The sequence below is a fragment of the Phyllopteryx taeniolatus genome, chromosome 1 (assembly GCF_024500385.1).
Source record: "Phyllopteryx taeniolatus isolate TA_2022b chromosome 1, UOR_Ptae_1.2, whole genome shotgun sequence".
Lineage (NCBI taxonomy): Eukaryota > Metazoa > Chordata > Actinopteri > Syngnathiformes > Syngnathidae > Phyllopteryx > Phyllopteryx taeniolatus.
In genome coordinates, this window is record NC_084502.1 from 9,942,266 (window position 1) to 9,959,937 (window position 17,672).

At 42.9% G+C, this 17,672-nt stretch overlaps 1 protein-coding gene across 2 annotated transcripts in view; it reads right to left on the reverse strand.

The window, feature by feature from the left end:
• The window catches only part of fam120c (family with sequence similarity 120 member C), a 26,634-nt gene extending 10,679 nt beyond the window's left edge, over positions 1 to 15,955 (reverse strand). For both annotated transcript variants that reach the window (XM_061769327.1, XM_061769326.1), the window contains exons 1-8: positions 14,484 to 15,955; positions 7,629 to 7,875; positions 7,304 to 7,386; positions 6,212 to 6,340; positions 3,962 to 4,064; positions 3,509 to 3,582; positions 2,514 to 2,788; positions 1 to 32 (exon numbers count right to left, since the gene is read on the reverse strand). The exon at positions 1 to 32 is cut by the window's left edge and continues 131 nt beyond it. In XM_061769327.1, coding sequence (XP_061625311.1) covers positions 1 to 32; positions 2,514 to 2,788; positions 3,509 to 3,582; positions 3,962 to 4,064; positions 6,212 to 6,340; positions 7,304 to 7,386; positions 7,629 to 7,875; positions 14,484 to 15,014 — 1,474 coding nt within the window. In that variant the 5' untranslated portion in view covers positions 15,015 to 15,955. The remainder of the gene's footprint in view (positions 33 to 2,513; positions 2,789 to 3,508; positions 3,583 to 3,961; positions 4,065 to 6,211; positions 6,341 to 7,303; positions 7,387 to 7,628; positions 7,876 to 14,483) is intronic.
• Positions 15,956 to 17,672: the final 1,717 nt, after the last annotated feature.

The window sequence follows — 17,672 nt, forward strand, 5'->3', positions numbered from 1 at the left end:
CCTCCCAGCGTGAGGACTTGTCTGTCAAATGGCTACAAGAACGGAGAACGGTTGCGGATACGTTTTCACAATACAACTGTGAAAAGATATTGGCCTCATCTCAAGTCTCATGATGTCAACGGTCATCGCTCCTTCAAACATTGAAAGCGAACCTAAAGTTGTTCTCACGGCGTCATATTACGAAGCATCTCAATTGAGGTGCGAAGATAGAGCGTCGAGGTGGTTCCACGGGGTAGCTTAAATTGAGAAAAGTCTGATGTATCCTTGGTGGAATCTTGCAGCTCCCCCATGGTGACGTATGAAAATGGCCGAGTACTCGCTGGATCTTCAAATTTGCATAGTTTATATTCTGCTTTCGTCATTCTTTGAATTATTTACTTTGACTATACGTATTTTATTTAGTGCCTGTTCTGTTTGGAGCAAATCATCTTACATTGGCTGATGGTTACTACACCTAACCAACCACCTAAGGTTTGTAGTAATTAGGTTGTAGTTTTGTCAAATGCATTTGGCCACATAAAGAAAATTAAAATGTTCTGTTGGCTCTATACTGTTTTTGCATTCAACCCTATATCACGGTTCACGCTTTTATTATTTTATATTAACATAGAATTTTTTGTGTTATTACAGTTGTTACTATTTTTTAATACTGTTTGTAATTTTTTTTGTGTTATCCATTGCCCTTGATCGCTCTCATTATATGTTTAAATGTGTTTGTTTGTTTTAAAAGTGTTTGAAGACCTTAAAAAAATGAAGTGCTGTAAATCCTTTGAAAACATGCCGAGAGTATTTAAACAGGGTATTTCTAAATTGTGGTTCTCACTTATTGCGGGGGTGGTCTGGAACATAGCCCAAGCGATGGAGGGGGATTACTGTACTACATAAGCATCATAAAAAGATAAGCATCCATCCATCCATTTTCTGTACCGCTTAGCCTCACTAGTGTCGCTATCTCCGGGCGAGAGGCAGGGTACACCCTGAACTGGACGCCAGCCAATCGCAGGGCAAATATAAACCAACAACCATTCACACTCACATTCACACCTACGGACAATTTAGTCTTCAATCAACCTACCATGCATGTTTTTGGAATGTGGGAGGAAACCAAAGTACCAGGAAAAAACCCACACTGGCACAGGGAAAACATGCAAACTCCACAGAGGCGAGGGTGGGATTTGAACACCAGTCCTCAGAACTGTGAGGCAGATGTGCTAACCAGTCGTCCACCTGGCCAGGCACACACTTTATACATATTTACAAGTAACTCAAAAATTTTCACTGTGCGGGGTGTGGGGGTGTGGTTGGAGACGGGCTTGGGATAGACCAATCACAATTGTCTTTACATCTTAAAAGTTGTGAAGAGTAACAGCATCGGTTCATTTGTGACGTCATCTTTAGTAGACGTCCCCATTAAATGACATCATCGAAGAATGACCGGCTCATTTCCGCCAAACATTCCGACCTCCTCCTCCTGCCTCGTCTCCTCGAGGGAATTTCTGGTGGGATGCGCTAGCATATCAACAGAGGGGCGGGGAGCTCGGAAGTTGCAAATAGATGACCGAGATGAGCCCATTGTTTTGTCAAAAGTATGCTTTCCATTGTTGTTTTCTTAGAACCAATATTTGGGTGACAGGGTCAACAACCCATGTGGAGAGGCCCAAAATCCTTAAGTTGAAAATGTGCCCTGTGTCGATGATGATCCCGGCACCTCCAGCCGTCCCCTAGAGAGCTGTAAATCCTTTAATCCAAAGCGACGCAACTCTACACCAAAAAGCTTGTTGACAAAAAAATCCTATCAGACGGCAACATCTACGAGGTTGGCCCATGTCATCATGGATTTGAGATCTGGACTTTGCAAATATCAATAGTGATAGCAAAATTGAAAATAAGTCATACTAAAAATAAAAAAGGCGGCAAAATTGGTGGCAATACCCTTAAACAGGGGTGTCAAACTCATTTTTGTCACGGGCCACATCGCAGTTATGGTTCCACTCGGAGGGCCGTTATGGTTGCAAACCCATCTGAATGTATGAGTGCCTCATATTATTACATATACACAAACTAATGGATAACTACTTTCGAAATAAAAAGTCAGTAAAAAGTGTTTGTTCAACTACAGTATGAATCGATTTTAAAATTGGGGTTGGTAACAAAAAAATGCTTGCAATAGCTCAATATTTTTAAAAGTGAAGCCAACTTGGAATTTTGGTATTTACAAAGTCAACGCACACTCTAGCGGGCCACGTAAAATGACGTGGCGGGGCGGTTTTGCCCCCCGGACCACCAGTTTGACACCTGTGCCCTTAAATATAGCAGGGAAATAAACTTTGTGACCTGCTCGTCTCCATTTTCGCTCCCAGGCCTTACTGTGGCTGAGAATGAGCAGCCAACCCACTGTGAAACCAAAGCTCTCCTTGTGTTCACTAAAAGTATGTGTTATGCAAATAGCCGCAGCCGGAATGTGATGACATGCATCCAAACCACAGTAAACACTCTTTTTATCCGTGCCTTACTTCGCATTGTTGTCATTGGGTTCATCTCCATCCGATGACGAGGAAGGCGAGGGAGAAGGACCGGACTGAGCGCCCGGGTGGTGATTGGGCAAACGCCCTCCACCCTGAGAGGAATCGTACGGCGCCGACCAATCAGAGAAGCCCATCTTTGCTGTTGGCGAATCATTGCAGTCTTGTGATGGCAGCGGTGGGTTCTGGAACAGAGGGGCGGAGCCGGGTCCAAATGGAGCGTTTGCAAAAGGCGGTTTGAAGCCGGGCACCTGTGGAGGAGGGAACTGATGGGGTAGGAAAGAAAGAGGGCCAAGTCTCAGGAGTAGGGCTGTCATTGAATATTTATTATTATTGAATATTTTTAGAACAGATTATTATATTGATTAATCAAATGAACTGTCAAAAATGTACTTTGCATTAAAGTTTAATGCTAAATCCTTTTGTCCGATTGGCGATATTATTTATTAACTGATTATTGTTATTTATTTGGTATTGTTTAAAGATTAAGCAATATGACGAGAGGTAGTGATAGTGTACTCACCAACCTTTTTGAAACAGAGCGACTTCTTGGGTATTGATCCATGTGAACAAAGAGCTACTAGTTTGATAAACACTTCTGAGGCTGCGTCAGGCTCAACTACATGTCAATCATAGGTTATTCATACTACAGCTGCAAATAATTATTTTCATAATAGATTATTATTTTTTTCCTTGAAATATGATTTAGTTACTGGTTTGGTCTATAAAATCTGCAAAAATGTTGATCATTGCTTTCCAAATTAAAAGCAGATGTTTGCAGGTCTTGAGTAAACACAAAGATAACGAACGAATGCAGTATCTGCGTTCGCAATCATTTTAGGGAACTAGCTAAGTCCACAAGTTGAAGTGGTCAATCCAATCAGACTCTAGTGGGTGGGTTTGATATGGAAAGGCTCCCCCTGATCCCGCTGCTACACAGAAAACAATCACACACAAGTTACATACAAACAAAAAAAGAGATCTACCTGATTTTTTCCAGGATGCATCGGTCCCATGTGGCCAGGTGGTCCCCCAAATGGAGTGGGCCCAAACCCAGGTACTGAATACACAAACATGTACTTATTAGGGATGTGCAGAAATAAGTTTATTTATTTTTTTAATTAGTGGAGCCAGAGTCCCCGAGCTAATTATGTTCGGGGTCACTCCAGTAGCTGAACAACAAACAAGGGACTATTAGGAAGCAGCAGTTATGATATGCCACTTTTGTTTCCAGGCAGCCTATTAAGGCCACAAACTAACCCAAATTAAACAAGAGCTGTCCACAACTGTTAGTTGCCACTTAATGAGCTCCACCGTATCTATTGTACCTCAAAACGCTGCCTTATGGGCAACATGATCTCCAGTGTAAAAAATAAAAAAATAAAATAAAAAATCCACACGATCAATCAGTTTATAAACCTGATCAAGTATTTACTCACAAATGAAAGCGGGAGGTCCCACATTAAGCGATCGTGGTTTAGAGGCTGCTGAGAAATACTCCACAGCTTTCTTGAATCGATCCACCTTGTCTTCCATGCGAGACTGAAAGGAGACAGCACACCATTCACCGCTTGTTTTAGTGCTCAACACAACAATAACCCTGATGGTTACCGGTAGATACACATTTTTAAGCTTTTGCGTAAAGTCTAGGGAAGAAACTATTTGACTTGTCTCATTTCATTGCTTGTTTGAGCCAACTGGTGGAAGGCACAGGAAGTCGCAAGGTCCGTTAAAATATGACACCACCGTTGCTCTGCCAAGTGTGAGAGCTGCCCACAAACGTCAACCTCTGACATAAACGACCGCAAAAGCTGCTACAGCAACAATCAATCATTATTCAGTCAAGGGGAACTTGTGTTTGGTAGGGACAAGGGCTGGGTCTAAAGAGCCTGAAAATAAAATCTCAGTTTTTGTTTCACGTAAAATCAAATTCCAATTTTAAGCCATTCTCCGCACTTCTAGAGAAAGCAATGACAGTCTATTCTGGGATTTGCTGTATTTCTCCTGATACTAAACAAGATTTGAAACAGCATAAACCTTCACAGAAATATACAGTCCCCTCTAAAGGTATTGGTACGGCAAGGTCAATTCCTTTGTTTTTGTTGTATTCTGAAGACATTTGGGTTTCAGATCAAAAGATGAATAGGAGACAAAAGTTCAGAATTACAACTTTTATTTCATGGTATTTACATCTAGATGTGTTAAACAACTCAGGACAGATCACCTTTTGTTTGGAGCCACCCACTTTTCAAGTGAGCAAAAGTATTGGAAAAGACATTATTAAATTAACTTAAAGTGAATAATATTTAGTATTTGGTGTCATAACCCTAACTTGCAATAACTGCATCAAGCATGCGACCTATTGACTTCACCAGACTGTTGCATTCTTCATTTGAAATGATTTTCCAGGCCTTTTCTGAAGCCTTTTTCAGTTCTTGTTTGTTTCTGGGGGTTTCTCCCTTCAGTCTCCTCTTCACGAGGTAAAATGCATGCTCTATTGGGTTAACCTCCGGTGATTGACTTGGCCAGTCTAAGACCCTCCACTTTTCCCCCTGATGAAGTCCTTTGTTGTGTTGGCAGTGTGTTTTGGGTCATTGTCTTGTTGAATGATGAAACTTCTCCCGATTAATTTGGATGCATTTTTTCTGTAAATTGCCAGACAAAATGGTTTTGCAGACTTCAGAATTCATTCTGCTGCTACCATTATGAGTTACATCATCAATAAAGACTAGTGAGCCTGTTCCAGAAGCAGCCATGCAAGCCCAAGCCATGATATTACCGCCACCATGCTTCACAGATGAGCTTTTGTGCTTTGGATCGTAAGCAGATAATTTCTTTCGCCATACTTTGGCCTTTCCATCACTTTGGTAGAGGTTAATCTTGGTGTCATCAGTCCATAAAACTGTGTTCCAAAACGTTTGTGGCTCATCTCTGTACTTCTTTTCAAAATTCAATCTGGCCTTCCGTTTCTTTTTGCTGGTGAGTGGTTTGCATCTTGTGGTATGGCCTGTATATTTCTTCTCTCGGAGTCTTCATCGAACAGTCGATTTTGATAGTCACCCCTGCCCCGTGGAGGTTGGCAGTGATGTCACTGACTGTTGGTCTTTGGGTGTTTCTCCACAGCTCTCGCAATGTTTCTGTCATCAACTGCTGTTGATACCCTTGGCCAACATGTTTGATGTCTGTTGCTCAGTACACCAGTAGTTTCTCTTTCGTTTTCAGGACATTCCAAATTGTTGTATTGGCTATGCCCAATGTTTGTGCAATAGCTCTAATCAATTTTCCCTCTTCTCTCAGCTTCAAAATGGTTTGCTTTTCTCCCATAGACAGCTCTCTGGTCTTTGTTTTCTTAACAGCAAATGCAGTTTTCACAGGTGAAACCCAAAGCCAAAAACAAGCACTATCTAATGTTTAAGCAGTCAATCTAAAAGGCAACAACTGAGCAACTCCAAACACCCACCAGTTACATGTTCCAATACTTCTGCTCACTTGAAAAGTGGGTGGCTTCAAACAAAAGGAGTTCTGTCCTGAGTTGTTTAACACATCCAGATATAAATACCGTGAAATAAAATTAAATGTTCAACAATTTAACAATCAAATGAACTGAGTCATGGTGCGTTGTGTCCCTGAATATTCAGATTAATACAATACTAGTTATTCAAGCAAGTTGATGAACATACACGACCCACCGGTGACTGTTTGAAGACATCTCTGGCGATGGCGTCCAGGTTTCCAAGGTCTTTAAGGGAGGAGACGTACTCTGACACAGCCTTGATCACTACTTCACAGGGTGGCAGCACCAATTGATGGGCTCGCACCTGTCATGGCAACAGTGCAACAAGGCTGTATGTAGCTTATGGAGTTGGATAGAGAGTTTGCACAGTTTGGAAATCGACCAGAATTTTCTGCAAAATGATGCCTATGAAGGCATCTGAAGACTTCAACAAACCCTGTGAAACTTTAACTCAGTGAGCATCTAAAGGATTAACACCACACGTGTGTTTCACTTTGTGGGAAAGCAATATGTACATCGCTGTCCTGGCTGCTCAGTACAACATGGCTAAAGGAAAGAGGCCAGTACACGAGAAAAAGAGCAGAGTTTAGTCTTCATGTGAAGAAACCAAGTACTAATTTTACTACTCTGCATATTTGTCATTGAGTCATCCAAGTTAATTGACATGTTATTGTTTTGACCGTTTAATACTAACAAGTTAAAAATTATGAAATGCTGCTTTAAAAAATTGGCTGTGCACTTAAAGTTTTTTTTTTTATGGCAACTATCTCCATTTCATTTATTTTCTAGGCTAAAATGAATTCACAAATGGGAGGTCAGACAGTGTGGCTCGAGGCTCCACTGCACTTGAGATGGACAAATTGGCGATCACAATTGAGGGAACTGAAATTGACGAAAAGAACATGGTCTTCCTTAAACGGTTACCACAGAGTTGGAAGCAGAGCATTGTACAATAAGTCTTAGTAATATAACGATGGGTGTGTGTAACATAAGCACTAATTGATGAATGAATTGAATGAGTAAGAGGTGCATCATACAACTTCTGTAAATAGTGTCATTTGTATCATTTACAATAACACTTCCTATCCATCAGTAAATGTGATTACACATTTAATATCTGCAATAAGACTTTGCCAGAGAATAAAGGTACTGCTTGAAGCAAGATTAGCCTCAGATAAATGACCATTTTCGTATTTTTTTCAACATTTTCACGTTTATTGTCACAGAATCTACTTTCTTTGTGCAAGACTTTACTGGGATATCGTACCTTGAGAGATGCTAGTGGGTGTTCTGGTCCCAGCAGGCTCCAGTGGAAGGCAGCCAGGTCTTCATCAGGCAGAATATGATTTCCTTCAGAAAAAAAAGAGAGAGAGAGAGAGAGAGAGAGAGAGAGAGAGAGAGAGAGAGAGAGAGAGAGAGAGAGACAGTGAGAGAGAGAGAGAAAAATAACAAAAGATAACATTCAAACGCTTATTGGGTGAATGAACAACGTACAGAGACACGATCGACGTAGGCGTGTGCGCTTCAGCGAGTGTGTCAAAGAGCGGCAAGCGTGCACATTGGAAATCACGTCGGAGTAGGCCGCTTCTTACCCAGCAGAGCAGCAAAGCATGGCAGATGCTGTGTCTTCAGCCCAAGCTGCCTGGCGGCTTCAGACAGCAGATACTGGTGTGTGGTCAAGTTTTTGCCATTCCAGCTCAGTTTGAGCGCGTGTGAGGAGAAATAGGCGGGCACATTGCACAACGCAAATTCTGAATCCTGAGCGATCAGGCCAGCGAATCCATAGTCCCTGTAGAGAGACAGCACTTCCTGGTGATGATCCTCCAAAGTCTGTACAACCTGTAGAAAGAGCAGACAAAGTCATCTATGCCTTTTAAACCATATTTTTGGTGCATTCGCCAGCAGAAAGACGACGACCAATAACTTACGTCCACTAAGATCTACTTATCATTTCTTCAAAAAAAAATGTCTGTCTCTTGAACTATGATTAGGTTGCTTTTAATGCTCGACAAAAACCTGTTGCACTTTCATTAAAGCTTTTCACATTTAGTTCAACCTGATAACTGGAGTAGCTGTGTCCAGTCCGCACGCTTGTAAATTCTCCCTCAAGCAGCTAAAATAAAGGAGGGGGGGAGAAATTATCCCTTGCAAGAGTCTGCAAACCAAAGCTCACGTATCCAATCCCCACAAACCAGTGTCTTCTTGCCAAGGTATGGCGATACTGGGATGTACCTGTCACAGTCAATTGTAATTAAACATAAGAAAATGTCATGAAGTACCGGTATTAATACTGTTCGTTTGTACTCGTAAAAAATGCTCCAATACTATGACACTGATACCACTTCACCGACCTGACATACAACCTTCCAAGTAAGAGCTACGTCCGCCATGTGGAGATACTTAAATGTACGTAAATACATAACACTTTTAAGTGACTGCAGTATGGCGGATTGTAAAGACAGATCAGTTTAATCAAGCTTGACTCCATTGTACACGTTTATATTCAAGTAAATCATCAAGTAAATCAGTCAAGTAAATCATCATCATAATAATTTGAAGTCACCCTAAATTATGATTAAATTTGCTTTAGAGTTGAAGTTGGATGTTAAAATATCAATAATGTTTAAAGTTGACTCTAAAAAGTTCTATATTTGAGTGAAACGTATGCCATGTTCAAGAAAGGTTTGTGTTTTTGAACAATATTTGACAAATTTTCACAACAGTTGCAAAGCGTGATTGCTTTATTGTGTATGGGTAGTTGTTATTGACAAATACTCAAATGTAAGTACTTCTAATCGTACCCGGACTTAAAAAAAAGAGGCAGCACCGCATCCCGATCATTAAGTTAATGGGAAAAGAGACTTTACCCCATCTAGCAAAGTTTGCGCATCAGTTGTGTTGTCTATACTGTATGAAAGAAAGAAAACGCAAGCCAGATTTTCAATCGTTACATGCAATAAAATGAAGTAAGTAAATAAATAATGCTGTACAATGAGGGGATTTATGGGTTATCTTTGTCAACTAGCGTCAAAAAAAGAACGATGTCTCTGAATAGTTGGATGCCGTTTAATTCAATGACGCTGTTAAGAGAGAGGATGCCCCAGACTGAACTGCTTAAGACGAGACATAATCCTGAGATGGTCACACACCGGGTATCTATTCGAAGCTACTTTGTTGTTTAACTGAGGTGCAGAAGGATACTAACGCAACGTATTACCATCTTAGCTTGATTACGTGAATACTAATGGAGAAAACAAAATAAAATATCCTCTTCATACGCAACGTGTCGTTCCCTACATGCTGATAAGCAAACAACGAGGCAAAAAATAATAATAATAAAAAAATAAAAAATAAAAAAAAAGACTGCTACACTACAGATGAAGCCCTTGTGAGAATCACTGGTGTGAGAGTATTTATCTTCTCTTTGATGAAAAGGTCACACGTTTCATTTCCTACTTCCTGTGAATCATGTTATACAATTATTTGGTGCAAAGTACAAGTCTCTTAATTGCTGCTGTCTGGTAAATATTTCGAAAAAAATTTATGGCAGCTCCATGGGAACTTCAAATATGTCAGAGTATATTTCAATTGCCATGCAAAAACAAAACTCAATTTCATAATCACCCAAGACCTCAGAAATAATTAGATTTGACTAATTAGTAGGCTTTACACAATCACGATTTTTGGGGCCGATCACCAAGTTTAAAAAAAAAAAACGCTAACAGATCACCAAGCCGATCACAAGATGGAGCAATGTGTCTATTTATATGACTTGTTCATTTATTGTACAACCCAAATTGCAACTAGAGCTGCGCGCAGCTATAATCGGGGCCTCGCACACCGGCCGCGTTGGGGTACTTGCAGTTTGAGGTCCTGGCAGGTTGGGGTATTGGCATGATGAAGGGCCGCAAATTGCCCCCGGGCGGTAGGTTGGACACCACGCTTTAGGACATATACAAAGTTATGGCCCATATTGAGTAAATATGGGCCATACAATAATGGGGGATGGCCCCCTGGGCATAGGTAGGACACCACTGCTGTTGGACAAGTGCGTACAAAGCCTTCTCAAAGGTTACATTGAGATAATGCAGGTCACACAATAATGGGGGATGGCCCCCAAATGTCCCCCAGGCCATAGGTCGACACCCCTGCTGCAGGACAAATGCAAAAGTATGACCCTTGCAAATGTTGCAAATAGGTCCGGCCAAACAAAATGGGAGAACCGGCTGCAAATGACCCCTGGGCCTTAGGTTGAACACCACTGCTGTCTGAACCGCAAGGGTCACACAATAATGGGGGATGGCCACCAAATGTCCCCCAGTCCATAGATAGGACACCACTGCTGTTGGACATATGCAAAGCCTTTTCAAAGGTTATATTGACTAAATGCGGGTGTTGAAAGAAGGTAATGAACTCTTAGGCCTACTACACTACTGTATGTATTGTCAGTAATGATGGTCGGACTTGTAACTACTGTGAATGTTACATTTACAAGGCCGTAGATCATTTTCTGTTGAATTTAGGACATGGGTTGTAATTACAATTTTGTTCGTGTGGGGGTGTTACACGCAAGTAGGAATCGCCGTAGGGGTAGGCGCAACGTAGCGCAAATAGGTCTGATGAACTGTCACCATATTCTGTTTTCGGCGACCTCAGAAAAGCTACGGTTGAAGAGGCGCCCAAGGCATATAGTATGGCCGACAAAAAAGCTTTTGATAACTTTTAATGTCCCATGTCTTGAGATGATACACACCAAGTTTGAAGTGAATCGGATAAAAGCTGTAGGAGGAGTTCGCAAAAGTATAAACCCTGAAAAAATGTTGCACTTTTTTCCTCCAAAACGTCATAGGTCCCTTCCTGTTGGAGTTACGATATCGGCCGCGCTGTGACTTTTTTGTGCGTCTGGGTCCCCTCTATATGCGTTCCAATTTTCAGAGCCGTAGGTCATACGGATCACCGAGTTCGCCTTTGATGCACTTTCGGCATCGTTCTAGGTGGCGCTGTCGAGCTATTTATAGGTAATCGCGCCCGAAAAAAGGGAAATTACAAGTTTTTTCACCAGGCCCGATGTGCGTGCCAAATTTTGTGAGTTTTCGTGCACATTTAGTGCCTCAAAAATGGCTTTGTTTGTCATGACTAAAATAATAATAATAATAACTTCTACAAAAACAATAGGGGCCTTGCAGGTCTACCTGCTCGGGCCCCAGTGAAGTTGGGACGTTGTGTTAAACAAATAAAAACAGAATACAATGATTTGCAAATCATGTTCAACCTATATATAATAATTTATTTAATACACTACAAAGACAAGATATTTAATGTTCAAACTGATAAACTATTGTTTTTAGCAAATAATCATTAAGTAAGAATTTTATGGCTGCAACACGTTCCAAAAAAGCTCGGACAGGTGGCAAATAAGGGAGAAAGTTGAGTAATCCTCATCAAACACCTGCTTGGAACATCCCAAAGGTGAACAGGCTAATTGGGAACAGGTGGGTGCCATGATTGGGTATAAAAGGAGCTTCCCTGAATTGCTCAGTCATTCACAAGCAAAGATGGGGCGAGGTTCACCTCTGTGAACAAGTGCGTGAGAAAATAGTCTAACAGTTTAAGGACAATGTTCCTCAATGTACAACTGCAAGGAATTTAGGGATTTCATCATCTACGGTCCATAAAATCATCAAAAGGTTCAGAGAATCTGGAGAAATCACTGCATGTAAGCGGCAAGGCCCAAAACTAACATTTGAATGCCCGTAACCTTCGATCCCTCAGACGGCACTGCATCAAAAACCGACATCAATGTGTCAAGGATATCACCACATGGGCTCAGGAACACTTCAGAAGAGCAATGTCAGTAAATACAGTTCGGCGCTACATCCGTAAGTGCAACTTGAAACTCTACTATGCAAAGCAAAAGGCATTTATCAACAACACCCTGCAACGCCGCCGGCATCTCTGGGCCCAAGCTCATCTAAGATGGACTGATGCAAAGTGGAAAAGTGTTCTGTTGTCCGACAAGTCCACATTTCAAATTTATGGATGTCGTGTTCTCTGGGCCAAAGAGGAAAAGAACCATCCGGACTGTTATGGACACAAAGTTCAAAAGCCAGCATCTCTGATGGTATGGGGCTGTGTTAGTGCCAATGGCATGGGTAACTTACATCTTATCTGTGAAGGCACCATTAATGCTGAAAGGTACATCCAGGTTTTGGAGAAACATATGCTGCCATCCAAGCGACGTCTTTTTCATGGACACCCCTGCTTATTTCAGTAAAACAATGCCAAACCATATTCTGCACGTGTTACAACAGCTTGGCTTCGGAGTAAAAGAGTGCGGGTACTAGAGTGGCCTGTCTGCAGTCCAGACCTGTCTCCCATTGAAAATGTGTGGCGCATTATGAATATGACAACGGAGACTGAAGCTGTACATCAAGCAAGAATGGAAAATAATTCCACCTACAAAGCTTCAACAATTAGTGTCCTCAGCTCCCAAACGTTTATTGCATGTTGTTAAAAGAAAAGGTGATGTAACACAGTGGTAAACATGACCCTGTCCCAGCTTTTTTGGGATGTGTTGCAGCCATAAAATTCTAAGTTTATCATTTTGAACATTAAATATCTTGTTTTTGTAGTGTATTCAATTAAATAGGTTGAACATGATTTGCAAATCATTGTATTCTGTGTTTATTTATGTTTCGCACAACGTCCCAACCTTATTGGAATTGGGGTTGTATATACTTGTGTCCTGTGTACTGGATCCATCCATCCATTTTCTGTACAGCTTATCCTCACAAGGGTTGCAGGCGTGCTGGAGCCCGTCGGAGCTCAAATTATTCTCTAGCATTTTAGAGAAAAGTTAGAACACAAATGACCTCTAGGGGGCATTCAAGGATTGGCCACTGACATAGGTTTAGGTCAAATCAACATTACATGACAGACATAATGGGTGCTAACTTACTGTAATTACTTTGTTGCAATTAAACTATTAAATACTGTTAATGACATGCTTACTCTAACTTTCTTACTGTCCTAACTATATAGACGGTGTTGTCCAGAGTTCGAGTCAGCTTGACTTTTTTTCCCCCCCCCCACGCTGCGTTGCTTGAACACGGCATGCTCCTCCTCGTGTACATTCTTCAGGTGCTCGATCAAATTTGTTGTGAAGCATTTAGATGACGTTCCTCACGACGTACTTCAGTTGTGCACAGACTGCAAATAACTTACGTGTTGTTTGTCTGAGACACCGCAAAATAGTCCCTCACCGATGACGTGTTTTTTCACCGACAAGATTGAAAAAAACTTTATTGGCCGTCAGATAGTTACAGTACTGTGCAACAAGAAACGTGACAAGGCTAAAAATAAACTAGCTTTTGGACTCATACGCGACGAAGACGCAGAGTTAAATGTCTTGTGCGGAGCCGATCGATGATGTCATTGATCGGATCGGCGTCTTATGAAATGTAAACAGATCAGCATAAAATGCTCATTATCGGCCGATACCGATAACACCGATCAGATCGGCGTAAAGTCTACTTAGCACTACTGAAATGTAAACAAGGCATAAATTGATTCATGATTGAGTCATTCCATGCCTACATTCAATGTCCAAACATGAAATACTCTAAAACGCCACTGTGCCTCACTAAGGCCTAATAAATAGACGACCCAGTCAGCAATTCTTCAACAATGTATGTCAAGTTCACAGAGTTCACGTAATGTAATTCATAGGCGACCAAGTCAACTTGTGAGCCTGTTTTGTTTAGTTTTACATTAGGAAAACGGTGACTGCGAGACAGTTAAAGCTAAACAAATACACGTTTTCCAGGAAATATTTGGCTTCTGCTACATTTGTGATCTACTGGTTACATGAAAAACAGTAAAGGCGTGATTTTTAACATCCCAAAAGTGGCCATGATGGAAAGGTGGCAATAGTTCCTTTTTGGTTAACTTTTGTTGAGCACTATAAAAGTTAACCAAAAAGGGAAACCATCTTGTGTGTAGAGAAGACATCAAAACCGTATTGAAAATAATTAACAGTAGAGGTGCAACAAATAATGGACTGACAACTAATTGATTACCAAATTGACAACTATTTTGATAAATTGATTAAATGTTTAGAGGCCTTGTTTAACTTAAAATTGTCCAAATCCTCGAAATTTCAGCCTCTCAGTAAATATTGTCCAATTTTTGTAGGACTCAAGAAAATAAGAAGTTAGTTGCAGCGGTGATTGACAGTTAAAATATATATATATATATATATATATATATATATATATATATATATTCCCCCCCGCCCCCCTGTGAATTTCAGATTCTGTACTTTTTACTTGGGTGAGAGCCAGTTATCTGTATCTGTACTTCTACCACCACCACCACAAATGACAAAAACCTGGAAGAGAAGGTCCAAATGAGCAGCATAATCAATCGGCGGCGACCCAATTGCTCACCCTCACTCGGAAGCGGAACATGGCGAGGCGGATACAGTGGCTGAGGCAGGCCGGGGGCAGGAACCATGCCCGGGGAGGCGGTGTGGCCTTGCTGCCGACGTGGTTGACGATGAGTTGCGCAGTCTGCCGCTGGCCCTGAGCTCGCCGCGCCCACTCGGGCCAGCGCTCCTTCCCCAGCGTGCCGTTGAACACCACCACCAGCTCCAGGCCCCCCTGGAACAAACAGGCCTGCGACAGGGCGGCCAGGTAGCCCAGCATGGCGTTCCACTGGCCGCCGCACACCCAGTCCGTCTGGTAGCCGCCGTAGAGGCGCTGCAGGCCGGAGTCGGCGTCGACGAGGATCCTGGCGGGCGGGGGCGGCGGAGGCGGGGGGGGCATGGGCCCGGGGTGGTGCAGGTGGTGAGGGTGAGGGTGGTGATGGTGGTGAGGGGGCTGGCGGGCCGCGGTACGGGCGAGCTTGAGCAGGTCCACGGGCACCGCGGCGCCGGGACATCGCTTCTCCAGATACTCCTGGAAGCCCTGCACGCCCATGACGGTGGTGTTGAGCCTGTGCGTGTGGCCGGGAGCGGGCTCGGAATACGTTCGGTACGCCGTGTTTGCAACGGGATGAGGGGCGAGACGAGCTAGGCGACTGCGAGCTAACCGTCTCCCGACCGAAGTAGTGACAAGTGCGGTGGCTTTAGCCTGCCAAGAAGCCCGCACCCGAACGAGTGACGAGACGAATCACCCGTGTGATTGTGGCTGATGAGTTACGTCCACCACCCCCCCGTCAAAAATAAGAGTCAAATTTAGATCTAGTCGTGGCTGCGGAGTGCCGTGTCCATCTCTGTGGATTCTGGCCCACAAGGCCAGTGTAGCTACGACTGGTTGTCAGTTTTTACTCCATCCACAACATCGCCAGCTCCCGAAGACACAGTCGCCCCCGCGGTGGTGTCAAAAAGTGGCCGAGAAATGCCCACACGTGAAATGGATGCGAAACTGCGCACTACTAGTTAGCCGAGCTGGATGGCCACTTCGCGGACATGTTAAACCGAGCGGCTAGCTCAACTGTTTCAACTGACAGCGACCATTTTTTCCCCCCCGTACAGTCAACTCAAAACCGGGTTACGTTTCCGCATTTGGGTGGACCGCTCTAAAATACGAACTAGAATCAACGCGCAACGCACACGTCGTCGTGTCTGCGTGGCTGTGCTTGTATTTGCTGTGTGTGTGTGTGTGTGGCTAGCTGCTGCTGCTGGCTGGCTGGCTGGCAGGGTCCCCGGCGTGATTTGGACGCGGAAGGAATGAGATGGATGTTTAACGGAATAAAAAGAAAAGAAAGGAAATGAAAAGAAAAGCCCGATTGTGGCTCCCTCGCTGTCGTCCACGCTCACGGCTTGCTCATGTTGCGGAGGGGAACCTTACTTCCAAGCGACATCGGCCATCTTGCGACTTCCTCGCGGCCCAGCCGAGTGGGAGAAAGGGCGGAGGCAGGGAGGGAGGCGCCACCGCGGGGTATCATGGGAAATGAAGTACAAAGCTGACTTCACCTCCATTTTACAACAGGGGACCGACATTGAGAAAATAACTACAACTACCGTCGCCGCGTAGCGACCTTTTGGACCAAGCTCGTAAAGCGTAGAGGCGATTTTTCCCGAAAGTGTTCGAAGTCATAATGAATTGTCCAAACGGCTTAATTGTTACTCCATCAAAATGCGGTCTGCGAGTGTCTTTCCCAACATGTTGATATTCACAATTACCCAGTTTTTACCGATGTTAGCTAACGCGGATGCTAGAATGTTTAACACATTTAAGTATTGATTTCACACACAAATATGAATAGCCGTGCAGTAGATGACGATGGTGTGTTCAATGACTTAAGTAACAGGTAGTCTGGCTCGCTTCTTTCCATGTTGACAACTTGTGGCGGATCTGTGGTGGGGGTGAACAATGGGCTAGGCCGCCCGTGTGGCACCCCCAAAATTGCATGTTGTTGCTCAAATTCCCAAGTGTTGCGTATTGTAGTGCTCTTGGTTGTGGTTAAGGATGACACTGTTGGTGATGCCTTTCGGTCGCTTTATTCCCATGAGTGGTAACAGAATGCACATTCACACAAGAGCTGCTGTCAGCCACAACTCACGCCCAAGCACTCCTCACACAGTGACTTGAGTGAGAATTCCCTCTTAATTGTCCCCCTGAGCGTTCATCTGAAATGTCCCTTTTGTTTGTTCATCTTTGAAGGCGTCACAACCGCCAATCACCCTTTAACGGCCCACACTCAGACCTCGGATGATATATAGTATTTTGTGTTATTCAGGCTACCATAGTAAGTTGAAACACAAAGTATTGTGGGTGTATAACTAGCAGAATGCGCTCAACTTTCTGATAGTGTGAGCCACAGGCTGAATAATAATAATATAGTCATCATAAAGCTAATAATAGCTAATAGCTGATAATAAACATTTATTTTCAAAATCAGTACACAGATGTGGAGGGCCCAATGACTGGGTGCGCCGTGGGCCCCTAAATGACTAAATATACTCGTCACGTGAGGTACATGGCTGGTGAGGCATTAGAGTCCGATTTACAAATTGATGAGCCAAACGGCTGCTGATGTAATGGCAAATAAATATCTGCCATTAAATTAGCACACTGGCATGAAAAATCGGTAGACTGATATTTTCTGACCTGATATTCGAAGCAGATCTTTAGTTGCCTGCGTTGGTCTTTCTTTATGAATTAAATCCAATTTGGATCAGTAGTCCAGTTTAGAGATTTTTTTTATTGGTTACATATAATCTCATTTATGTTTGGTGTTCATTTCGAGCATCGTTTTAGAATGCACATACTGCAGCTGCCACTTAATTTCCCCTCCCCAACCACGCCAACAAGTTTGTTTCATCCTCTATTAAGTCATGCCCAGAAAGAAGATGGACTAGTCCATTGCATGAGAAGGGGAGGGAGCAGTAAGTACTGTACTGATGCACAGTCGGAAGTGAGAAGTGACACAATTTTCCAGCTGAACGAGTAGCCGATGATGATGTTGTCTAACAAGAGTTCCAACATGTACTACGTTCTGGAGTTGCTGAATAAAATAAGCCTTACAGATAAAAACAAATTAAATGTTTGTTCACTCCAACACGCGAGACAGAATTACAACACCACTGGTTGAAAAGCCTAAAACAATAATAGTTGCTTTAAATACATCAA